We start from the raw sequence: 25,593 nt of genomic DNA, 5'->3' as shown, positions 1-25,593 counted from the left end.
CAGTGTTGTTGTATTCAGCAGTAGAACTGGTAATTCTAAAATTAAATATCTGCAGTTCATCACTGATGTTAGATAATGGTAATTATTTACATAATTATTTACATGGGAATAATGCTTTTTGGCCTAACTAAATACTTATTAGCTGTTTCAAATAAAATTAATAACCACTGTATGTGTAATGCAAACTTCCTGATGAACTATTTCATTGATAGTTTTGAACCACCAAATTATAAATTGGCTTCTGTTTCTATTAGTTTTTGAAACAAAGCCTTTAATTCTTATTACAAATGATCCAGTCAAGCATGTGGTCATGTAGTCATTTGATATCTGTTTAAGGTTAGATGTTCTTTGTACAAAATAAAAAACACTTTAAAGCATTTTGTACGGAGGAATTGATTAGTTTGGTTATATATACATTCACTCACTAACCAACACCTCATCTTGGAGAACTTAAGGGATGGGAATTATTACATGCTTTGTCTTGCTCCTGCCCTTTTTTCCAAATAAGTATCTTAATTTATATACTATTATAGTTAAATTCTATTTTATTTTATTAACTACCCCTAATAAGAATGCAGATTATAAGTTACATAGAGCTGGTTTAGGATAGAAGCACTCTCATGGGTATCAGCCTCCTCATTTGCTTATCTTCAGACATAGGCCAATGCCAATAAATTTAGCTAATTTAAATGTGTGCTTTTTTTTTTTCTTTTTCCAAAGGAATTTAATGAGTTCAATTATGAGAAAGTATGAAGGCAGGGGAGACAATATCATAAATGTCAGTTTAAAAGAAATAGGGAGTTGACTTCTGGGGGGAAAATATGGCTAACTACTATCTCTACAGCACAAACAAAAATTAATTTCTGTTTCAGTGATATTTTTGTTTTAGATCCTTTTATAATATTGTTTTTAATTGAGTAGAATCATAAAATTGAGGCCTCAATTTATATAAGAAGTATATTTATATTTAACTTTTCCGAGGTCACCTAAGCAGTTAAGTTAATGGTGCCAAGAAACAGGAAAAAGGGGATTGGGGGTGAGGAGAAGAGCTATTTGGATATGATATATAAATGTCTTTGTAAAGACCTGCTGTTGTTGGGATGAGGGCAATGTTGGGTGAGGAACCAAAGATGACTCAAGTTTTGAAGCATTGGTTAATCGTTCTTGGTACTATCACAGATAAAGATCATCAAAGGAAAAACAGATATGTAAGGGGAGTTGATGAATTTAGGTTTGTGCATGTCTTGATTACTAAAATTATCATTACAGACACTGAAGACTTTAGGTAAACATACTTCCTTTAGAAAACATGCCACTAATGATTTGAAATAAAACTGAATCATTATATTTTATTCTTAACAGCAGGGAATACAGCAGACAGCTCCTCCTCAACAGACAGTGCAGTATTCACTTCCACAGACATCAGCCTGCAGTGAGGCCACTACTGCACAGCCAGTGAGTCAGCCTCAAGCTCCACAGGTGTTGCCTCAAGTATCAGCTGGAAAACAGGTAAACTCTTAATTTCTGAAAGGGATCTTCATGTAACTTGTCCTTTCAAGTGGATAGACTTCTACCTTCTCTTCTAATAGTGAAAATATCTGTTGAAGTTGGTTAATCTCACTGCACAAATGAAGTGAAAAATCGCTCCATTGGGGCATATGCATTATTTAATACAAATGGGTACATACTGAACAGCAGTGACAATCCAAAAATGTTTTGGTTTTAGGCTTATCAGTCTGAAATAGATTTGACAGGTATTAGAACTAATGGGTTAAATAAAGATGCTTTGGTAACTGAACCTATGAGTCTCTAGAGTTGTTTCAGCTAGATCTGATATTCTAGGTTTGCTATTATGCTTTATTTTTATGTAGATTTCTGCACTGTTTCTTCCCTCATTGCTTACTTGACAGTAAGTCATAAAAACTCCTTTTATGGAATGGCGTTTTTTCCCTAAGTAGTCCTTTTAATCATTTGAGAAGTACCCTGTAGAAGGTATGCCCTTTTGAATGACCATTGTCAGCTTTATCTTTGGATATTGTTGTGCTTTTATGTGCACAATGTATTGCTATTGTCATACTTCATCACATCTGAGATACTTTTAACTGTAAAATGCACTATTATTTTATGTACCACTGGGTATTGACACATCATCAATTTTAATACATATTCCAGTTTCTCAAATGGTAAAATGACCAGATAGTGGAGAGGGGTGATTGCACCTTATAATTGGTGAAATATGTTAACTATACTACTTTTATAGAGCTGTATTAGACTTATGAATTGTAGAAGTAATATGGATGAAGTCTAATTCCACTGGTAAGGAATTAATTTGATTTCAGTAACTACTTAGTCACAGATTTAGTGACAGGAAACACGCCAGTGGATTATGGTATGTGAAATATATCCCAATAAAGCTATTTAACAAAAAAAAAACCTTGCTTATGGACGGGGTCCTCTTTTTATTGTCAAGTGAACATTAGCCTTAGCAGATATTTCTACAACACAGGGTTTGGAACAGTAGCCACTCTATTTAGCCTCTTTGTATCTTGCTATCCTTTTCTATTCTTACGTGGCATGTTAACTTAAGCTAATGTACGCAGGGTTTTGTTTTTTGGTTTTTTTACCCTTCTTTTTGGCTAATACATAAATCTTGCTTTTGGCAGCCTTGCTTTTAAGAAAAAAAAAGTCTTTTGTTTTTCTTTACCTTCCCAGCTTCCAGTTTCCCAGCCAGTACCAACTATCCAAGGCGAACCTCAGATCCCAGTTGCGACACAACCCTCAGTTGTTCCAGTCCACTCTGGTGCTCATTTCCTCTCTATGGGACAGCCACTCCCTACTTCCTTACTCCCTCAGTATCCTGTTTCTCAGATTCCCATATCAACTCCTCACGTGTCTGCAGCTCAGACAGGTTTCTCATCCCTTCCTGTCACAATGGCAGCTGGCATTCATCAGCCTCTGCTCACCTTGGCTTCATCTGCTACAACAGCTGCTATCCCAGGGGGATCACCTGTGGTTCCTAGTCAGCTTCCAACCGTTCTGCAGTCTGTGACTCAGCTGCCAAGTCAGGTTCACCCACAGCTCCTACAACCAGCAGTTCAGTCCATGGGAATACCTGCTAACCTTGGACAAGCTGCTGAGGTTCTACTTCCCTCTGGAGATGTTCTGTACCAGGTATTGTGTTCGCTAGCAAAAAAGGAGGGCACCTAAGGGTTTGATTCTAATAGTAGGCCATCAAGAACTTGAAAACCTAGTAGTTGAATCAGAATAATTAGCAGTAACAAAAGTTGTTGATCTCAACTAGAGAAGCTAAAATAAGAAAATTCTGAGAAAGGATAGGGTGATGATATCTGATGATTCGTTACCCTTTTTTCTCAGGACACCTCCCGGGAGCAAAATGGTTCTCTCAGTATTCAGTGTAAGCTGATTGAATGCTAGATATGATTAGTAGAGTACCTCAGACCACTCTTTTATATATAGGTAGTGTAAATAGAGTAGCCAACATGGAAGAGTTTTTTGTCTCTTCCATTTATGATTGGCTAGAAACTAGGTATTTTTCTAGAATATTAAGTCTATTTGTCCTATTTAAATATCTTCAAGAAGAAAAAAAAATCCAATTTAAAGTATGATTGTCGTGTCCTGTCCCATAAATTGGAGCCAGTCTACTATTTCATTTCAGGAATTATCTTTAAATAGTCTTTAGATTAGTAGAAAGAGATTGGGCTACTATTCTTCTTTGCTGTGTGCTTTTTTTTTTTTTTTTTTTTTTTTTTTTGCATGTCTTGCTGTTTTGCTAATTTGGTGACCCAACTGCACTAACTCACCTTCCTCGTTTCTATCACAGGGCTTCCCACCTCGACTACCACCACAGTACCCAGGAGATTCAAATATTGCTCCCTCTTCCAACGTGGCTTCTGTTTGCATCCATTCTACAGTCCTATCCCCTCCCATGCCAGCAGAAGCATTGGCTACACCAGGTTACTTTCCGACAGTGGTGCAGCCTTATGTGGAATCAAATCCTTTGGTTTCTGTGGGCGGTGTAGAAGGACAGGTTCATGTGTCCCAGCCAGCAGTGAGTTTAGCTCACCAAGCCCCCATCATATCCTCCCAACAAGCAGTTCTGGAGGTAAATGGAATTACTGCATGTTTATATATAAAGCATATGTATAATGTGATAAAAATGACAAAGGAGAAACATAGGCTCCCCTGGTTTAGAACTCATTTGGAGATTCTGTCAAACTAACTTCTGAATGACTTTTTCTTACAGCAGAATGAAATGCCATTGTGGGGGCCTTGTTGCCACTGGCTGTTCTGTTGGGAAGTGAGTGTGTGTTGGAGAAGATTAACCCTGTTAGCACTTCACTTCTCTAACTAGTACTTTAGCCATTATTCTTGTCCTTTCACAAACTCTTGCCGTTGGTGGTCATGAGAGTATCTTATCCTGCTGTGCTCCCAGCAATCATTTTTGCCCTGTTAGGAGAAAGATCTGAACTCATCTTTGCATTTTGCTCTGCCTGCCCTATTGCACACTTTTAGTGAGATGCTGGCTGCATGGCAAGTTGTAGTTTCACACTGCCCAGCAAATATGTTGGCTGACCTCACATCATGCAGTCTATACCGAAGACTAGTTTTAGAAACTTCTTTTGGAATTTTAAGAACACTGTCTGTGGATGTTGAATATTCAGAATTACTAGTAAATTTAGCGCTTCGAGGAATTAAGGGAGGGATAAGGAAAAAAACAAAGAATCGCTTATTGGGGATTGTGAATGATAAAATATATTACTTCCAAAATTTGAATTATCCTTTCCATTCACAGAGTACTCAGGGAGTCTCTCAGGTTGCTCCTCCAGAGCCAGTTCTAGTAGCACAACCACAACCTACCCAGCCTACCACTTTGGTTTCATCTGTAGACAGGTATGTAAAAGTAAAATTCTCCTTTCTTGACTGGTAGGTAAAATGGTATGAAACTTCGGATTATCAGACTTTTAAATCTTATATTGTAAAACTGAACTTTTTTTTCAAAGTGCACATTCAGATGTTGCTTCAGGTTTGAGTGATGGCAATGAGAATGTCCCGTCATCCAGTGGAAGACATGAAGGGAGAACTACAAAACGACATTATCGAAAATCTGTAAGAAGTCGCTCTCGTCATGAAAAGTCTTCACGCCCAAAATTGAGAATTTTAAATGTAAGTATTGCTGACCTGTGGGCTTTCGTCACTGAAAAGAATTTTAGAGGTCCGAATCCAAACCACTGATTTCATAAAATAAACATACCTTATCTTTACATGATAGGTAATTTATATAGTATTCTCCTCATTTAATCTGTATAATCCTTTTCAATTGACTGTCACATTTTTCAGATAGAAAAAATGAAAATGTAGCTTACAAATGTATAATAGGATCAATAGTTGATAGCATTTATATTTCCAAGGCTCAGGTGAATAGAGGAAAGTTTAGGATCTTCTAATTACCCAAATGATATTCTTAAATTCCATATTTCTATAATAAGGCACTATTTTCCTTTTGGAGGAAGAATGGAGAATTTTGGTTTGTAGAAAAAAATGCTGTACATTCGTTCCAGCTTCTTCAGTAGAAGATGAGTAGGTAGCTCAAAGGCTGATACCTATCTTCTCACAGGTTTTCTTAACTATGAGTTGAAGATGCAAAGTGCTGGTGCTCCAAGGAACAGGGATAGCACTATGATTCCTCAGACTTGAATTTGAGTGTTAATCTGCATGACTTCTCAAATTCAGTAATAAAGCTGAATATGTTCTTCTAAGATGAAATACCTTTTCTTTTCTCTTTTTTTAAAAAAATAGGTTTCAAATAAAGGAGACCGAGTAGTAGAATGTCAATTAGAGACTCATAATCGGAAAATGGTTACATTCAAATTTGACCTAGATGGTGACAACCCTGAGGAGATAGCAACAATTATGGTATGTCCGCATTTTGAGTTCCAAATTTTTCTTAGTACTTGATCTTAATATCCATTGCCCAAGGCAAATATGCAATATTTTGTCATTCGTGTTTATTTTGACAGTTGTGTACAAGGATACTTCAAAAAGTCCATGGAAAGATTCATATTATCTTCCAGTTCTATTTTTCCACAAATTTTTTGAAGTACCCTCATAGTTATTTCATTAGGAATATAACTAGCACACCCCACCTGTGATTTAGAGATATTTTTGTCTAGAACATGTAGGTACTGAACTCCTAAAAAGGGAGAGGCTAACTTAAATATCAAACAAATAGTAATACAGGTGGTATGTACATAGGGCAGAAGTCATGAAAGTGGTAGCTTGAGAAATATTGTACTAATCAGACTGATATCACATTTCTTTTATAGGTGAACAATGACTTTATTCTAGCAATAGAGAGAGATTCATTTGTGGATCAAGTGCGGGAAATTATCGAAAAAGCTGATGAAATGCTCAGTGAGGATGTCGGTGTGGAACCAGAGGGTGACCAGGGATTGGAAAGTCTACAGGGAAAGGATGACTATGGCTTTTCAGGTTCTCAGGTAGGTTCAACATTCCCATAGAGAAGCTTTGTTGAATTAAAATATTTCCGTAGTGCTAAATTGTCCATGCAAAATGTCCAGTGATATCACATTACATCTTTGACTGAAAACAAACATTTATGTTATCTTCACGTGGTAATTTGCTTTGCCTAAGTAAACATTGAGATTATATTTGAGGGTGAATTTGTTTTGTTTTGTTTTTTAAGAGTGAATTTAATAACTTTTGTTTGTTGTAGAAATCAGAAGGAGAGTTCAAACAACCACTTCCTGCATCTACCATGCCACAGCAAATAGGTGAATTTCTTTTCTTTCCTTGTTTGTTTTTACCTTTGACTAAGAAGTTGTGTGTGCCAGTGAGGAAATCTTGAAGCATCATGTTGGGAACAATATATATAAAAATGCAATTAAGAGGTTTGTTTCTTTTTGGTCAGACGTTCCTACCAGTTCTTTAACTCAAGTTGTTCATTCTGCTGGAAGACGGTTTATAGTAAGTCCTGTGCCAGAAAGTCGATTACGGGAATCGAAAGTTTTTACCAGTGAAATATCAGATATGGGTAAGGAATTAATTCTACAACATTCTTATGTAGACCCTATATCGTACCTGCTATGTTGGAAGCTTGGTCATCAAGCAGTAGTTTATGATGATATAGATAATAAAATGTAGAAAATTGAGATTAGAACCAACAGGTAGATGTATGGAGGAGGGAAATAGGCAATGAATGAGAGAATTAAAGAAAAAGTCTAAAAGGAGGGCCATACTACATATAGCCTATGTGGTAGATACTGTAGTATGTGTTTATTTCTGCATTTACTACTATTATACTTTGAGGTTACTCCATGTTTTGTTTTGTTTTGTTTTTTCAAAAATCAGTATTCAAACAAGCTGACTTACTTGATCAAACTATTTTACTTTGCAGTGTTAGAGCCTATCATATCCTTGGTAGAGGTTTAAACTTTGTTGGTATGTGGCATTATTGGTAATCCAAACACAGGTTGTTAGGACAGTCTTTTGAATTTGCCCTTTTTTAAATGGGCAGGTTCTTATTTTTTGTTTGCTTGTTTTCCTTTGCAGTTGCTGCCTCTACATCTCAAGGCCCTGGAATGAACTTGTCTCACTCTGCTTCATCCCTTAGTCTACAGAAGGCCTTTAGTGAACTTAGACATGCCCAAATGGCAGAAGGACCCAATACAGCACCTCCAAATTTTAGTCATACAGGACCAACATTTCCAGTAGTACCTTCTCTCTTGAGCAGTATTGCTGGCGTCCCAACCGCAGCAGCAGCCTCACCTTCAGTATCAGTCCCTGCAACAAGCAGCCCTCTTAATGACATTTCCACATCGGTAATTCAGTCTGAGGTTACATTGCCCATTGAAAAAGGGATTGCTGGAGTTACCACCAGCATAGGCATAGTAACTTCAAGTGGTCTCCCTGTACCACCTGTGTCTGAATCACCAATACTTTCTAGTGTGGTTTCAAGCATCACAATACCTACAATTGTCTCAATGTCTACGACATCTCAGTCAGTTCAGGCCCCCACATCTGGGAGCAGCGTTTCTAGTACGGGTACTTTTCCTTCTGTAATACTTTCAACGACTTCAGCCTCTGCAGTGGGCAGTGCTGCTGCCCCAGGTGCTAAGCCTCCAGCTGTATTAGCTCAGCAAGCAGCAGGCAGTACTACGGGGGTAGCCACATTAACATCAGTTTGTACTACCACTCCCTTCCCAAGCATAGCTTCACAGCCGTCCCTTCAGCTTAGCAGCAGCACCTCTGCTCCTACTCTAGCTGAAACAGTGGTGGTTAGTGCACACTCCCTAGATAAAACATCTCATAGCAGTACAACTGGATTGGCTTTGTCCCTCTCTGCACCATCTTCCTCTCCTGGGGCAGGGGTGTCTAGTTCTATTTCTCACCCTGGTGGGATGCATCCTTTGGTCATTCCATCAGCTCTAGCTTCTACTCCTGTCCTTCCCCAAGCAGCAGTACCTACTTCTACACCTTTGTTACCCCAAGTACCTAGTATCCCACCCTTGGTACAACCTGTTGCCAATGTGCCTGCTGTACAGCAGACACTAATTCATAGTCAGCCTCAACCAGCATTGCTTTCCAATCAGCCCCATACTCACTGTCCTGAAATAGATGCTGATACACAACCCAAAGCTCCTGGGATTGATGACATAAAGACTCTGGAGGAAAAGCTGCGGTCTCTCTTTAGTGAACATAGCTCATCTGGAACTCAGCATGCCTCTGCCTCACTAGAGGCATCACTAGTAGTAGAGACCACTGTCGCACCAGGCATCCCAACAACTGCTGTTGCACCAAGCAAACTCGTGACTTCCACCACAAGCACTTTGATCCCACCAACCAATTTGCCATTAGGAACAGTTGGTTTGTCAGTTATACCAGTGGTCACACCTGGGCAAGTTTCTACCCCAGTCAGCTATGTTTCAGCTCCAGTCAGCACTACATCAGGAGCTAAATCAGCTCCTGCTCCCTCAAAGCCATCTTTAACTAAAGCTCCGGTAAGATTCTTCTTATAGAATAATTAGATAAATATGATCACTATTTTCTCCCTAATAAGTGCATTTTTCACCTCAACCTTGCAGATTAGAAATGAAGAAGTTATAAAGGTACCTGGCTTATACTGAGTAGGAATTTAGTGTCAAATTGAAGGCAATTTTAGGGTATATGTACATTGAACATAAGATTTTTCTTTTTTTGGAAATATGGCATGATTTGGGGGTTAATTGTACTGCTCAATTTTCTAAGAAAGTATAATTATCAGGTAGAATGTAGGCATTTCTTTGAATTGGTACAAATTAAAGAAATCTGTATCCCAAAAGAGAGCAGTCAACAAAATATACATATTAACAGCAATTCACAGTATTCTTTTCAATGAGAATGAAGCAAATTTTCTGCTTTGTTGTAGACCCCACAGATATACAATTTGGGGTTTATAAAAAATTGGAAGTTGGTGATGAAATTGATACAGAGGAGGAGGAAATAATCTAATCCTAGGAATAAAATAATTAGAATGTATTTTCTAATTGTGCTGTGGTGGGTTTCCTCTCATTCTGCCATCTTCAACCTCTCTCATCTTCTCCAAATAACAGGGCTGTATTATGTCCTTTCTTGTATGCTTCAGCCATCTTTCTGCATTGCCATTGATGTGAGATTCTTTTTATAGTAGGGTAATATAGAATCTTCACTCAGAATGGAAATTGCTTGATAGTATTAGATTTGCGATGTCTTATGTTATCAGACCTGCCCCTTGGTTATTTCTGAACCAACTACCGTTTTCTTTTTTCAGAAAAGTCTTATTTTTCTTAGCAAATGAATACCTGATAATACTGTACCAAATAAGTGGCTCAAGAATATCTGGACTGTGCCTCTTATGTGCATACAGTCTTTTTTCTTTTTTCCGTAGGGAATAACCTTTTATTGTATTTTACTACTCATTTTATAGGTATGTGCTAGTAACCCCTATAATAGTAATAGTATCATTGGTTATAATGTCCTCTAATTAATACAGAAACCACATTGTAACCTAGGTGATACGCATTTTTTAACAAATACATTTTATTCTTATGCTTCTGCATTCAGTTTGGTTGATTTGCTCTTCAGTATACAGTCTTATGTAGTCTTCAGTATGTAGCATTAGTGTCTCATGGACTTGAATTTCCCTTCATTGTCTGTAGGTGCTGCCTGTGGGTACTGAACTTCCAGCTGGTACTCTACCCAGCGAGCAGCTGCCACCTTTTCCAGGACCTTCACTAACTCAGGTGCCCCCAGACTTAGCAGATTTCTTTCTGTGCCTCTGTGTCTTTCACAAAGCTTATTTAAATTCTCCATTGCATGATCTTGGCTTCTGGCTCCTATTTGGCTTTGACTTAGTAACACCTTACTTTTATAACAGTGTAGCTAATGACCCAGGCTCTAGAAGCTTTATAGTTCTTTTGTTTATAATGTTGCTTCAGGTCATGAAGAAAACATTTGATATTAATAATTTTTCCTGTCTTATGAAGGAAGAAAATATCGAAGTGGATATTTTGCCAGACAAATATGATAATTTCTTTTATCATTCACACTTCTGAGAGAAATTGAATCTTAAAAGTGAGGTTAGGTTCTAAGCCATTGTGGAAGTAAACAATTATATACACTCATCTCCCTTGATATCTGTGTGGAATTGGTCTAGGACCCCCACACATACCAAAATTCTCAGATGTCCGAATTTCTTATAGAAAATGGCGTAGTATTTGCATATAACCTATGCACATTCTCCCATATACATCTCTAGATTACTTATAATACCTAATACAATGAAAGTATTATATAAATAGTTGTTATACTGTGTTGGTGTTTTATTTGTATTTTTATTATATTGTTTTTCTATTATTATTCTTTTCCCTTGAATATTTTTGACCCACAGTTGGTTGAATAGAACCCAGGGATATGGAGAGCCAACTGTGTAATCAAAATTAACTTTAAAATGTCTTTAGAAAAGAGATAACCGATATACCTCATATATCTTTTAATATAAAAATCACACAGCTCAGCAAGATGCTAACATGGGATGACTTAGAGGAACTGAGACCAGCAACATGAACTTCACATTCCCATCTCACACTCAGTTCTGCTCATTAAGTACAGTTGGTGGTCCGAATTACCTGTAATGTTTCAATTATTATTTCCCTTTTTCACCCCACTTACCACCAACACATTTAATTGAATTCTCATAAAGAAAATACTTATTATGAGTACATTGTAACCATGAAAAAGTTTCTAACATGGGGCAAGCTAGTAAACTTTGAAATTAAGTTAGTAATTTATCTTGGATTCATATGTAAGAAAAACATGGTAGATTGCTTATTCAAGAATCCTAGTCTGAATTCATCCCTACTTCTTTGATCCCAATATACGTAGAACATAATTTAAGGAACTTGCCACAATAAGGTAATAATTTCAACAGAGAACCCACTCCATTGCCACCAGATTTTGAAAAAAGTGCATCGTGAAAGTCTATAAATTGGGAGTTTTGTTTTAAACTTAATTTTCTCATTAAAAAAATGTATTCAGATTCCTAAGAAACAGTAAATGAGACATGTGGAGAGGTTAAGGGGAAGTGGTGGATAGCGCCTACATCTAGTGAGGAAAGCATAAATGAAGGCTGTATAAGAATAGGTGGATAGAAGCCACGACAGATGTAGGACTGGAGACTGACAAGGGTGAAAGCTAGCCTTGGCTGGATAGTAGTAAGGCATGGTTAACAGGATGGAATGCCCAGACATCTTTGCTGCCATCTGTAAGGTAGAAGGATGTACATTGTAAGACCTGAAGAAGAGAATATCCCTTGATTTGATAGTGACAGAATATGTTAATGCCATAATTTATTCACAAGGACAAGTTCTCAGAAAGGTGTATAGAACTGAGAAAGAAAATAGGGAACCTGGGATACAATTAATCTACCAATAGATCTTGATACATATTTCAGGATATATTTTTTTTAAAAAGGACGAATAACTTTTTCTGTCACTTTGGGTAACATCATACATAGAAGGTAAGAAAAAGAAGACTTGGGCCGGCCCGGTGGCGCACTGGAGAGTGCACCGCTTGGGAGTGTGGCGGCGCTCCCGCCGAGGGTTCGGATCCCATGTGGAGACTGGTTCCCGCTCACTGGCTGATCGTGGTGCGGGTGCAACACCGAGGGTTGCGATCCTGTTGCCGGTCCCCGGTATGGGCGTGACACCGAGGGTTGCGATCCCATTACCGGTCAGTAAAAAAGACAAAAAGGGAAAAAAAGAAAAAAAAAAAGAAGACTGAACCTGCAAAAACATAAATATAACTGAATTACTGTAAGGCTTGAGTGACTGATATACAGTCTTGAAAACCTGGTAAATCATCAAAGCAATATACTAAATTTAATATATTGAGTGCTCCCCACCTCTCTATATTGAGTTTTTTATTCAGTGAAGATAAATGTTATGTTGTTACCATCTAAAGCATAAAATAGAATGTCCTGTTTAAATTATCTATGTACAGTTGCTCTGAAGGTGCCAGAGAACTAATTTACCGTGATTGTTTTCATTCAGTCCCAGCAACCTCTAGAAGATCTTGATGCTCAATTGAGAAGAACACTTAGTCCAGAGACCATTGCAGTGACATCTGCAGTTGGTGTAAGTTTTGAAAATCTTGATAAAGTCTCCTCATAACCCTAAGGTGTTATACTACTGAAACACAAACTGTAACCTAAACCATTATTAATACCTTCAGCACATATTCAGAGTCCCTGCTTGTTCCAGCCAACAGAAATGAGACAGATTAATGAAAGATTAACATTAAACCAGTAGTATAACTATGGAAAAGATTTTATTTGAAAGGTACACTTATTGTCTTACTTCTGGTTAGATTATATCACAGATTAATCCTGTGGATTTTGTATTTATGCTTTGGAGGAGGCTAAACTTTATTAGACAATAACGTTTTCTGTTTTTTTGGTTTTTTGGCGACTGGCCGGTACAGGGATCACACCCTGACCCTTGGCGTTATCAGCACCATGCTCTAACTGAGCTAACCAGTTAGCCCGACAATAATGTTTTGACTAAGACTACTTTTCTATAAATATCCAAGTTATACTGTTAAGTACCTAGGAGAAAAATTAAGAAAGCAATAAAGAAGAGTTAAGACTTGAAATTTCTTTTTTAAATAGCAGCCTTTCTTTACAACAGACTAATTTTTAGGCTGTTTAAAAAAAAGAAAGAAAGAAAATTCCCTCATATGTGCTTCTTTACATATCTTTCTGCCCTTCTACAAAGACCAGAGGAAAGGCCAACAGGGCAAAAGTTTACGAATGACTAAAGCTAAAGATTCTGTGGTATTTGTGTGTATGTGTTTTGCAGCCTGTGTCCATGGTGGCTCCGACAGCAGTAACAGAAGCAGGAACACAGCCTCAAAAGGATGGTGAGAAGGATCCCTCTTCCTTTTATATTACTGCTTCTAGTCCTACCTATAACTGATTATAGAGTTTTATTTCAAAGACATATTCTTGAGAATGTTGGTGTATTTGAGACTATTATAAGGAGCAATTTTTTAAAATTTCATGACTGAGGAGCATTGATACTAAAATCTAAAGCATAAAATATTAGCAAATCAATAAATCTTTTGTATTGTTTTTGGAGAGCAGGGTGTTATACAGGGGGAAATAATAGTTTCTTAGCATGAGACCCTTTGTTATTATCTAGGCCAGATCCTTGCTATGGGAGATGACAATCAGTTGAAACATTATTTTTATTTTTAAGGCGATTACATTCTGAATTGACTCTATTTTAAAAGAAACCATTTGCAAATCAATGGAATAGACCAAAAAGTCTAGAAATGGACAAATTAAAAGGGAATGTAGATTATCAAAAACATCATGTTATATACCTTAAATATATACAATAAAAATAAATAAAATTACAAGTTCACTACCATCAAAAGGGAGAATGTAGAATATGAAAAAGATGGCCTTTGAAATCAGTGACAAAAAGATGGGGTATTTCAGTAGATGGTTTGGGACAACTGGGCAGCCATCTGGGAAAAAGCAAACGTAGATCACTAGCCTAGACCGAAGTAAATTACAAATGGATCGAAAATGAAAAATGATATTATAAAATGGTAATATAAGAAAATATAAGAGGAAGTTTTTTTCTTTTTTTTTTTTTCTTAACTGTCTAGAACAGGGTTAACGAATATTTTTCTATAAAGGGCCAGATAGTAAAAATTTTAGGCTTTGTGGGCCATTACAGTCTCTGTCGTAGCTCACTCAAATCTCCTGTTGTAGCCCAAAAGCAGCAGTGGACAAAACATAAATGAATGAGTTTGGCTGCGTTTTAATAAAAGTTATTTACAAAGGCAGGGGGCTGAATCTGGTCCAAGGATTACTGAAATAGAGGAAAGAGTTGTTAAGTTTAATACCCAACCTAGAAGCAAGCAGTAATAGATTTAAAACTTTCTGCATGGAAAAAAAGCCATTGAGTGAAAGGTAAATAAAAAACTGGGGAAATATATATATTTATGGGGGGGGAGTTGTATATTCATATCACAAAAAGGAGTTGTTTTGCTAATATAAAGAGTTCCTAAACTTCAGCATTGACCAAAATATCATCAAAAGATACAGAAAAAGAAACTTAGACATGAAAATATTTAACTTCTTGAATGATAACAGAAATGCAAAGTGAAACTACAAGTAATAGCATTTCTAACCCCTCATTGGTAAATTCAGGGACTTAATAGTCACCAGTACAGCCTTTTGATACAGCGTCTGTGGATATTGGTTTAGTAACGTCTGTGAAAGTTTTAAATGGAAATGATTCAGCCCTTCCATTTTTAGGTACTTATTCCACAGATCTGTAAGAAAATATTTATTAGAGCAGTTTTAAAATAGCAAGAAATTCTGAGTAATTTAAATGCCCATCAGTAGGAACCTGATTTAAAATATGGTACATTGAAAAATATATATGTGCTGCATATGTACAGTATAACACTATGCAGCCATTAAAATGAATGAGGCATTGATATGAAATGATCTCTAAGATATATCATTACATGAAAACATCTAAGTCAGTGTTCTACTAGCTATATAAAATAAAATATGTTCATCTCTAGAAGAATCTCAAAAAAGGGTTGTCCCTGGAGAGGAGGACCTGGGTGGCTTTAAAGTTGTTCAAGACTACTTATCAATAATTCTAAGAACTGTACTGCCCTGGTCTGAGATTTTTGCCTAAGTGTTGCATTGAGGAAGTAAAATTAGCTGCTTTTCATTAAATAATGGGTCTTTAATATCCTGGGTAAAATCTCATCCTTCCCTTTACTTATTTATATCTCTGAGTTAAAGATGAGTAATTGAATTTTTTTCCTGCCCATTAACCTTTGGTTTTCAAGTATCTCTTAATGTTTTAGTTAAACTAGGGGGAAAGGAGGTAAGGAAGTTTCCCTGCCTCTAACAACTTTCCTCATACACAGTTCCATTTTGCTATATTTTTGGCCAAAGGGAAAAGGTAACTAAATAGAGATGCTTATTTGTTTTCCTCCTCCATATATTTGTTTCAGTTTCTCAAGGCACAGAAGGCCCTGTCTTAGCAACTAGTTCAGGAGCTGGTGTTTATAAGATGGGGCGATTTCAGGTAACTAACAGTCACTTTTCTTTGCCTTCTCTCTTTTGGGGGAATTGAGTATATAATAAAATTATTACTTACCTATGTGCGACATAATTGCCAATCCAATGATGTAATTATTTTATATAGTACTGAATAGCTCTTTTTAGGGCCGGCCCAGTGGCGCACTGGATAGTGCGCCGCTTGGGAAGCGCGGCGGCGCTCCCGCCCGAGGGTTCGGATACCACATACAGACCGGTTCCCGCTCACTGGCTGAGCGAGGCGCGGGAGCAACACCGAGGTTTGCGATCCCGTTGCCGGTCCCCGGTCCGGTACGGGGGCAACACTGAGGGTTGCAATCCGTTGCCGGACACGGAAAAAGACAAAAAAAAAAAAAAAAAAAAAAAAATGAATAGCTCTTTTTATCATTTTCCCCTCATAAAAGTAATGCATACTTATTAAAGAAAATATACAATACTTACAACAGTAGAGAAATAGTAGATATTCTACTGTGTACCCACCCACCCCCCCAAGACTACTTTTTTGGGGTGTATTTCCTACTCCTTGTTCTCTGTACAAGTGTGTATCTAAAATTGACTGCTGCTTCTCCTCCTCCAATTGATATTTTATAGCTTTTTTTTTTCCATCTAGTAGTTGGTTTACCTAACCATTCTCCTCCTGCTGGTCATTTAGGTCATTTCTAATTTTCCAACATAATAAGTGAAGTAACAGTAAACACCTTTGTGTATAAAAGTGTTTTCTATATTTAGGATAATTTTCTTAGTATTAATTTTTAAGTGAAAATAGTGAGTTGGCAGCAAGCGATACTATCACTTTATTTTCCCAGCTAGTCCAATAAGTGAGCGTTTTCTGGCTTTTACTACATACTGTTAAGCAAGCTTTGCAAATCATTTTTTTACTCCTTTCACAACTACTTTCAGATTATTCCCGTGATAGCCTTTGGAGGATAGTAGGTGATATTTTCCTCATTTGTAAGCTGAGTTTCTGAAAGTTTTGTGGTTGGGCTGAGTTTACGTTTGTTTGTCGTGGACAAACCAGGCCAAAGATCTAGATCCTCCTTTTAGTACCAGTTGTGTTGATTCTTGAAGCTTAGCTGGCATTTAACATTTATTGGATTTATATTTTGTACTTTTTCTTACTCACAAGCAACCATCAAGATTCTGTTATTCATATTTTGTCCAAGACATGAATCTGAATACTGTGTATGGCATTTACTTAAGCTTAGCCAGCCCATCAGAATCTGCATCTTAGTACAGATATGTTGTTCTCTATAATGGTATTCAATTTATTTTCACAGTCAGAGATGGAGGGACTGAGTAAGGAGATTAATCAGCCTACTCATTGGCTGGGAAATAAAGTGATTCCTTTTATTTATTTTTTTAATGGTCCATGCTAGAAATTGAATATTGGGGACTTCAGTTTTTAGTCTCACTTTATCCTCTTTTTTTTATCAGGTTTCGGTTGCAATGGATGATGTCCAGAAAGAAGGTAAAAATAAGTCAGAAGATGCAAAGTCTGTTCATTTTGAATCCAGCACTTCAGAGTCCTCGGTGCTATCAAGTAGTAGTCCAGAGAGTACTCTGGTGAAGCCAGAGCCTAATGGGACAACCATCCATGGCATCCCTTCAGATATGCCAGATAGTGCCCACAAAATTCCTGCCTCAGAGGCAAGGTCAGAAATTGGGCAACCTACGAAGGTTGGACGTTTTCAGGTGACAACTACAGCAAATAAAGTGGGTCGTTTCTCTGTATCTAGAACTGAGGACAAGATTACTGAGGCAAAGAAGGAGGGACCAGTGGCATCTCCTCCTTTTATGGATTGGGAACAAGCTGTTCTTCCTGCTGTGATACCAAAGAAAGAAAAGCCTGAACTGTCAGAGCCTTCACATTTCAATGGGCCATCTTCTGACCTGGAGGCTGCCTTTCTAAGTAGGGATGTGGATGATGGTTCAGGTAGTCCACACTCTCCTCATCAACTGAGCTCAAAGAGCCTTCCTGTCCAGAATCTAAGTCAAAGCCTTAGTAATTCATTCAACTCTTCTTACATGAGTAGTGACAATGAGTCAGATATTGAAGATGAAGACTTAAAGTTAGAGCTGCGACGACTACGAGAAAAGTAAGTTTATTTTCTCCTGTGAAAGAATGTGGCAGATAATTGTTTTAAGACCTAGATCCTGGTGCCAAGATTAATATTCTTTCCACTATAATATGCTGATGTCTTGTGTCTTTTAAAGAGAAGGTGATATGCAAAAGCTAAAGTTATCTGAATATAGTTCATTGGGTTGTCTTGTTATTCAAAAGGACTCAACATTCTAGTTATAGAACTTCTTCAGCACTTTTGTGTTACTATAATATTATTTTTATTAATAGCACTTTTTATCACTGTTAACGACTCTTGGCTATTCATTAGTCTACCAAATGAATCTGGTTATGGCACTGGGATATATGATTATGTTGGCAGGTTTTATTAATTATATTTGGCAAATTGGATCAGAGTATCAAATTCAGCTATCCTGCATATGAACTCAAAAGTCAGGAAATCTTTTTTTCCTAATTCATTATCGACCATTTGTTGTGGGCTTGGAACTTGTTGGAATATGTCTTGGGTAATGGAGGCCAGCAAGATGAGTTGATAAGCTAGAATCTCATGGTACTACATTTGGGGAAAAGGTTAATTAGTAAGTAAATACTTGAATACAGGTTTAAGAATGTTTGAACGAAGATGGTTTTATTTTGAATTATGTTTGGTTATCTTTTGTAGACATCTTAAAGAGATTCAGGACCTGCAGAGTCGCCAGAAGCATGAAATTGAATCTTTGTATACCAAACTGGGCAAGGTTCCCCCTGCTGTCATTATTCCCCCAGCTGCTCCCCTTTCAGGGAGAAGACGGCGACCCACTAAAAGCAAAGGCAGCAAATCTAGTCGCAGCAGTTCCTTGGGGAATAAAAGCCCCCAGCTTTCAGGTAAAAGCCCTGGACCAGGTCAGCCATGGCTGTCTCATCTTTTGTGTCTGTCTTCAACTGTATCTGTAACCTAGTGAACATTCGTAATTTCTGTTAAGTTTCAAAGGAATTCTACTTTCTGAATATTCTTGCTTCCTTCTCTACTTCCAATATTTACTATACTTCTTTTTGAGTCTCTGGAAGTAGACTGGGTGAGTACAATGCCTTATTTCAGTGTAATCCAGATTGCTATCTACTGATCATCTTCATTTACAGTTGTTCTTAAGGGTAAACATTTAGCTTTGTGTATTAACTCATATAACTCACATTAAACCAAACTCTCGGATAGCTGGAAGAAAATACGCTATTCTCTGTTTAGTAAAGTTCAGGTAGATTTTTCCTTTTAATGAATGAGTTGGTCATAACTGCAACTAGGATAAACGTAAATGTCATATAGATGTTCGGGTGTGTGTTAAGTGGTAACATCTTTGACTGAAGTCTTTATTTCATTTATCTATATTGGGCTAAAGAACTTGCTAGTGGTTGTAATCAAAGGAATAGTTACATTGTAATCTCTGGTAATGGACTATAGTTTATTTTAATTGGGATAGATAGAGAGCTTTTATCCTTTATTGAAATTATGGTAGTGGTAACAGATAATTAGTTGAGAAGTCAAAGATGGGTAAAATTAATTTTTACCTTATATTTGCTCTCCAAGTATGTTGGAGAGCATCTGTAAACTTCTTAGCATCTCTCCATTCCCTGGACACTTTCACAGATGCCCTAATCTTTTCTCTAGCACAGTTGGACCAATTCAAGCAACTCATTAGTAGAGATGTGATTATAAGGGAGATCAGCTAATTTCTGATCTGATCTCAATCAAATTCTGATCCCAATTTTGACATACTTTTTGTGTGGACTTCTAGTCAACTAGTAACTTGGGAACAGAGAAGTTAGTCAATTTTAGAACAGTTGACCTAGTGATTGAAAGCCACCTATCAAGAATAGTTTTAAATAATGATTACTCCTTAGTCACCTATGTCATTTTTTGACACCTCTTTTGTATTTGATATAATGCATGTTTACAATAAAATTTAAGCAGAGACTGCCTAACAGATTTGTATCACGATCCAACATCTTTTCTAATAGGGTTAAAAAAAAAAAAAAGCAATCATGGAATTGCAGAGTGAAATTCTTGTATCCACTGCATATTCTAGTCTTCTTATTCACCTCAGATTTGTGAACCATCTCTGTGTTCTAAAGCTGAAACTTGCCTGGGATAGTTGGTACAGCCCTATTGCCTGTCAGTTCTTAGTGTCATTTCTCACTTACCTTCCTGTTAGTGAGGACTTTGTGTTTCCCTCAGTTTATAGTTTTTCACCCATCATTAATCACTCAATTGATGGAATGAGAACAGTGCCTATTGGTAGCATTGGTAAAGCTGTATGGGTTTCCTCATGCCACTTTATCTTTCTGCAGGCAACTTGTCTGGTCAGAGTGCAGCTTCAGTCTTGCACCCCCAGCAGACCCTCCACCCTCCTGGCAACATTCCAGAGACAGGGCAGAATCAGCTGTTACAGCCCCTTAAGCCATCTCCCTCCAGTGACAACCTCTATTCAGCCTTCACCAGTGATGGTGCCATTTCTGTACCAAGCCTTTCTGCTCCGGGTCAAGGTAAGAAATCAAAGCAATCATCATCCTCCAAAAACATTAAAATGGAGGTATTATCATACTGGTACAAAAACCTGATGAGTAACCTTTCGTAAGGTGGGTTGGGAGACCCCCTGACCAGAACAGAGCCTGTAATGTGTTGTATATTTACAAATCTTTGAGCTAAAAAGAGAAGTCGAGTGATGATTAGAATTGGTGGGCTCATTGCTCCCATCAGCTGAAATTGCTTTTTTTCAAGGGATTACAGTGAAAAGTCACAACTGCACTCTATATGAATAATTCATTAGGGATTTGGACCTGAGGCTTTAATAGGAGGCTGAGATTGCTTGGACCAAATTCTAAGGAGTTTTAGAAGTTTTTAAAAGCTTATGTGCTTTTTAGCCAGTGTAGACTTTTTTAACTTCTGAGTATGGGAGTGGCACACTAAAATAAGTAGTCCTACAATTCAATTTTTTATTAGTAAACTACTTTCCAAATATAGTTTGTTTATTAATGATCTCTCAAAACATTCCTGCAGAGGAAAGAACTTCTAGTAACATTACAACAAGAATTGAAAGGAGTTGGGTATGTGGGTGGAAAAGAATGAAAAAATGTAGGTAACTAGTTTAGTTGCCTTTGCCACAGTTTCCCAGAAATTAGAAATTAGATTGTCTCGTCACTAGATGAATATACTTGGTTGGTAAGGAGTGTAGACTAACTGTCATTATTCCAAATGAGAAAAGCTTCAGCATTTTGCAGGTGGAGGGAATTGAGGCCTAATATTTCCTGTCTTACATATCTGACCTTCCCCCAGAAGCTTGTTCTTCTGTGTGTCATCTTAGTGCATTCCGCCACTCCAGCCTCAAGTTTCTAACATCTTGTAGTTGTGTTCTGTCTCTTCTCTCTCTGTTCTTCCCTGTTTTTCCCCTCTCACAGGCTGTGCGAAGTTTAACTGTGCGTCTGAACAGGTGACATTCAAACCTGGTGGCAGAAGGACCCGATTTCTGAGTACGCCCTGCTTGGCTCTTTGTGTGTAACATCTTTACTCCTTCCTCGTCTCTGTTTTTCTGCTGCTTGGATCTGATGTTTCATGCAGTCCATTTCATTTGTCTCTTTGTGTATATCATCTACTCAGTGGCTTGGCTGAACTACTATTACCCTCAGAAGTTTGGGTGCCCACGTTAATTATGGTAAATAATGTGTTTCTATAGACTTCAAAATAACTTTCTGGTAGAATTGCTTCTTCATAGATCCGTGACAGAGGTTAGATATGGTATCAAGGCTGGAGACTGCTGGATCATTTAGAATAATGAAGACGGAACTCCACAGTCATACTCAGTGCTGTCTCCCTGCCCTGACATTAGAAGTGACAAAAAGCAGCTTGACCACTGATGCACTTAGGTCCGGGCAGCAGGTAAAAGTTAGACCCTATTTTTTTCATTCTTTTTCAGAGTAGTTTGAAATCTTTTTTTCTTCTAAATTAAGCCTAAGCATCTACCAGCTGAAAAGATGCTAGAATCTCGCTATTCTTTATTGGATTCTTCCACCACCGTGGCCCTCTAATCCCTTTAAATAGGTAGTACAAAAAGGGTTTTAGTGTGGTTATTCTGATAAAGCATTAATCTTACTAAAGACCAAAGCCCAGCACCTGCAAGTGAAAATTGTCTAACATGATTGCTGGGTTTTCCCAGCCTTCTACTTAAAAACAAGGAACAATAGCAAGTCACCCCATCTACCCTGTATGTGAAATGAAGACAGTGCCTCTCTGAGCACTGTTGTATAAATCAAATAAGATCATGTACACAACAGGCAGCACCTGGGAATCACTCATGGCTCCCTCTGATCAGCCAGCGCCCGCCCGGCACATGGTCTGTAAATATATACTGAAATAAAATTTTAACAGACAAACAAAGCTCAAGTAGAAAACGTCTGGTAGAGTTTGGATAAAGATCTTCTCTGTTAAGGCCTCAAACTTCTGATGTGGTTATTGAAGTGCTTTTTAAATGCATGTGCTAAGGATGTCACTGTTTCTGAGTATGGTTCAGAGGTCTTGGGCCTCTTCATGGTGGGAAGAATTTACACCCTGCTGTGTTCTCTGTGGTGACCAGATTTAAAAGGAAGTACAGCAAATTTACCTTTATGCATTGTGTTTAACTTTCATTTCTCTCACTCACACATTTGTAATCCTTCTAGTACCCCTTTGCTCTTTTTCACCTGAATTAGTGATGGATTGGCTCTACCTGAGGCAGTCTTTTACTGCTTTCCCCCACCCATCACTAGTCTAGGATATTTAACAAAGAAGTGGGTAGAAGGCGTTACCAATTTGGTAGTTTTCCAAGCATGTGTGATTTTTGACCACTCAGATCAATAATTTTTCTGGTTAGACTAACCTGAACTATGCATATTAGCACTTGACACTTAAATAAGCATTTAATTTACATGTCCATCAAGAAAGATGAAAGGACATTAATAATCGGAGACAGGTGCTTTGAAGTAGAATGTGACATGTCAGGCCTATGATAAACAGCCTGAATGTCTGAAAGGGAAGAAAACCAAGGCTTCTTTTTGTGAAATGTAATGTGATAAGTACCACTTTAATTAATTCTATAAATTCTCATCACACTCTTAAAGGTAGGTTGTATTACCCCTGTTGCTCAAATGAAAGTGGTTAGAAATATTAAATCTTATCACTTCCCTGTGTGTCTTAAATGAGAGGCCATACATCTGTTGAAGGCACATCAGGATGTCATGTAAGCCTGGTGAACAGATATCAAGAGGCAGACTCAAAGAAATATGGAAAGAGAATAGATACTTATAAGGTACTTATAAAACCTTACTTGATTAGATATATTATTACATGCTTTCAAAATAGATAGTGGTTTGAAAGCACGGCTTGGCTTAATGTTCTATTTATGTGCAGGGGTTGCTTGTTTTCCACATACTTTTAAAATTTTTTCTGGGAGGGAAGGGGTTAGTATATATGTCTAGGATGTGGAAATATAGTAGCTAATTTAAATTAACTTAAAACTGTCAGCCCACCTTGATAGGATTGCTAGTGCATTTAATAGAGTGCTTTTTAACAACCCAGCAGGAGAAGCAGGAAGTGGGACAGGGTCAATGGAAACACTGCTTGGGTTTTTTAAAGTCAAGCAGTGAAACCTGAGAGACTGGAGTTCCTCCCCTATCCTAGAACCTTAATGCAGGCATTTCTTTTAGATGCAAAGATTGGGTGTGGAAACTCAACTTCTGTCAGCCAGGTAACAACCACCCCATCAGATAATCGTGTTAAGACTAACAGCCAGTTAGATACATCCCATAGAATATCTATGGCAAGCGCTACCAGGTCCTACCCAGTCTGTCTCCCCTTCTGCTTTCTCTTGCTGGGCCTTTGATTGCTATTTGGATATTCTAAATATTTTACACTGATATTTATCTTTAACACATTGCTCTCTCTTTGTGCTTCAGGGAAGATGGTGAAAAAAGTCTGTCCTTGCAACCAGCTCTGTAGTAATTATCTTTTCTTTCTGTTACTTTTGGTCCTTGATTGCAAAGCCTGTTATCCATGAGTTCCTTGAACTCTGAAGCCTCACAGCTTCGATTCCTAACTTCCATGTATCTCTGCACCCTTTTCTAATATATTCTTTAACATGCTTAATTGCTAACTACTGGCTATTCTTCCAGATTGAGAAATCACCTCATAGTCAATGCTCTCAGTGATGACCTCATTGAGCCTAGCTCTGTGACAGTCATAAATTGGTAATGCCCATGGATGTGTATAGGGAAATCGGGGACGCTAATGCCTACAGGAAAGAGAATTCTTTAGTCAGCAGATATGTACCAGGCATTGTTCTACCCCACTGGAAAATCAGCAGTGATCGAAGTCCATGCCCTAAACATCGTTTTCATTGTAGTGGGAGGTATATGCTAGATTGGTGAAAAGAGAAATATACTCCTTTTAGTGTTTGGCTTCTTATACTGGTGGCTTCTCATTAAAGTGCAGATAGTTCAACAACCCAGCAGGTCACGTGTGAGGCTCTAGATAGGGTCAAGAAGAAAACTCTGTGCACGTACTTCAAGAAGTTCATGGAAAGATTTGTATTATCTTTTCACTCTATTTTCCATAAACTTTTTGAAGTAACCTCATACAGTTTACCCCCAAGATTCATTTTTTATTGTCTCCAGCTAAAATACATTTCCTTTCCCCTGCCACCACGCTCCCAGATCCTAGTAACAATAACCTATTGTGAACACACTTAACTGCCACACTTAAACTGCCTGGTATCCAAAGTATATATATATGTACTACTTTTCAGCACTTTTCAGAAGAACTGAAAAAAGGAGTAGAGGTTAGTCAGCATACTCTCTGGAAGTCCTCTCTTCTAGCTTCTGTCAAGTCTCCTTTTCCCAGGAGTTAATATCTGGTTAGAAAGGGATATGTTTGTTTCATTCTTTAACAGAAAGCCTGTTTACAGAAGCCAGAATAAGGTTAACTGTATGGGTGACTGTCCCTCATGGGATAAACCCCACTTTCAGAATCCACTGTTGGATAATATCTGTTAAAATGAAATTTAATTCTAAAGGGGCCTCACAGCATCCAGGGCGACTAGCATCAGACTAGAGAGGTGTGACTCCCGGCATGAGCTCTTTGTGACTAAGCAGTGCTCACTGCTACCAAGCTTCTTGTATTTGGCTTTTGACAGCCCTGCTCACTTCTGGTTATTTGGTTTTTGTTTTGTTTATCTCACTCATCACCAAGCTCACCAAGCAATAATCATTCAGCCAGGATGACAATCCTCATGCATGTGACGTGCTTGCTTTCTGGTTTTCATCATTACCACGACTGCTCATCCTGACTGCCTGTGCTTCCCTCTTCTCCACTGTCTCACACTCGCTATTCGCTATTCGAGGAAGGCTGTTTCCTGTGCTTTTGTCCTCTCCACCTGAATTTTCTGTACTGTAGGGGAACTTGCATTTCCCTTTACACTGTGCAGTAGCAATCCCCTTATGGCTCCAGCGGGCACCAAGAAGTGAGCTGACACACAGTTCCGTGTCTTGCCATAGTGGTAAGAAGCATGTGACCTTCCTCACTCTGCAGCTTCACCTCAAAATTAGCTGTTCCTCTAGCACAAACATGCTTGTGTGTGCCGCTCTCTGGGTGGTCAGATATAAACTTAACTTGAGGCTAGCAAGGAATTTAAAAAAAGGGCTTTTAAGTGGCAGGGTTGCTTTCAGGTGTGCTGCTGTGTGCTGGTGCTCCTTTGACGTTGAAAGCAGGAAAACGCGTGCACTTATTTAGCCCCCAGCATTACTTGCGTATCTTAAGGCCTAATAG

The 25,593-nt window shown here is 38.0% G+C and overlaps 1 protein-coding gene across 5 annotated transcripts in view; it reads left to right on the top strand.

The window, feature by feature from the left end:
• The window catches only part of WNK1 (WNK lysine deficient protein kinase 1), a 152,236-nt gene that overhangs the window by 122,002 nt on the left and 4,641 nt on the right, over window positions 1–25,593 (top strand). For 2 of the 5 annotated variants that reach the window (XM_008577683.1, XM_008577704.1), the window contains 17 exons: window positions 1,363–1,509; window positions 2,713–3,171; window positions 3,842–4,123; window positions 4,814–4,911; window positions 5,022–5,184; window positions 5,818–5,934; window positions 6,345–6,518; window positions 6,755–6,812; window positions 6,950–7,072; window positions 7,591–9,038; window positions 10,215–10,298; window positions 12,606–12,689; window positions 13,413–13,473; window positions 15,604–15,677; window positions 17,123–17,784; window positions 18,430–18,632; window positions 20,091–20,285. In XM_008577683.1, the coding sequence (XP_008575905.1) occupies window positions 1,363–1,509; window positions 2,713–3,171; window positions 3,842–4,123; window positions 4,814–4,911; window positions 5,022–5,184; window positions 5,818–5,934; window positions 6,345–6,518; window positions 6,755–6,812; window positions 6,950–7,072; window positions 7,591–9,038; window positions 10,215–10,298; window positions 12,606–12,689; window positions 13,413–13,473; window positions 15,604–15,677; window positions 17,123–17,784; window positions 18,430–18,632; window positions 20,091–20,285 (4,432 nt within the window). Of the gene's footprint in view, window positions 1–1,362; window positions 1,510–2,712; window positions 3,172–3,841; window positions 4,124–4,813; window positions 4,912–5,021; window positions 5,185–5,817; window positions 5,935–6,344; window positions 6,519–6,754; window positions 6,813–6,949; window positions 7,073–7,590; window positions 9,039–10,214; window positions 10,299–12,605; window positions 12,690–13,412; window positions 13,474–15,603; window positions 15,678–17,122; window positions 17,785–18,429; window positions 18,633–20,090; window positions 20,286–21,197; window positions 21,270–23,726; window positions 23,872–25,593 lie in introns of those variants that run through there. The other 3 variants (XM_008577698.1, XM_008577690.1, XM_008577710.1) reach the window with 3 other exon arrangements.

This window comes from Galeopterus variegatus, unplaced genomic scaffold (genome assembly GCF_000696425.1).
Source record: "Galeopterus variegatus unplaced genomic scaffold, G_variegatus-3.0.2 Scaffold70, whole genome shotgun sequence".
NCBI lineage: Eukaryota > Metazoa > Chordata > Mammalia > Dermoptera > Cynocephalidae > Galeopterus > Galeopterus variegatus.
The sequence above is the reverse complement of the archived record's forward strand: the minus strand, read 5'-3'. Positions and strand labels throughout refer to the sequence as shown.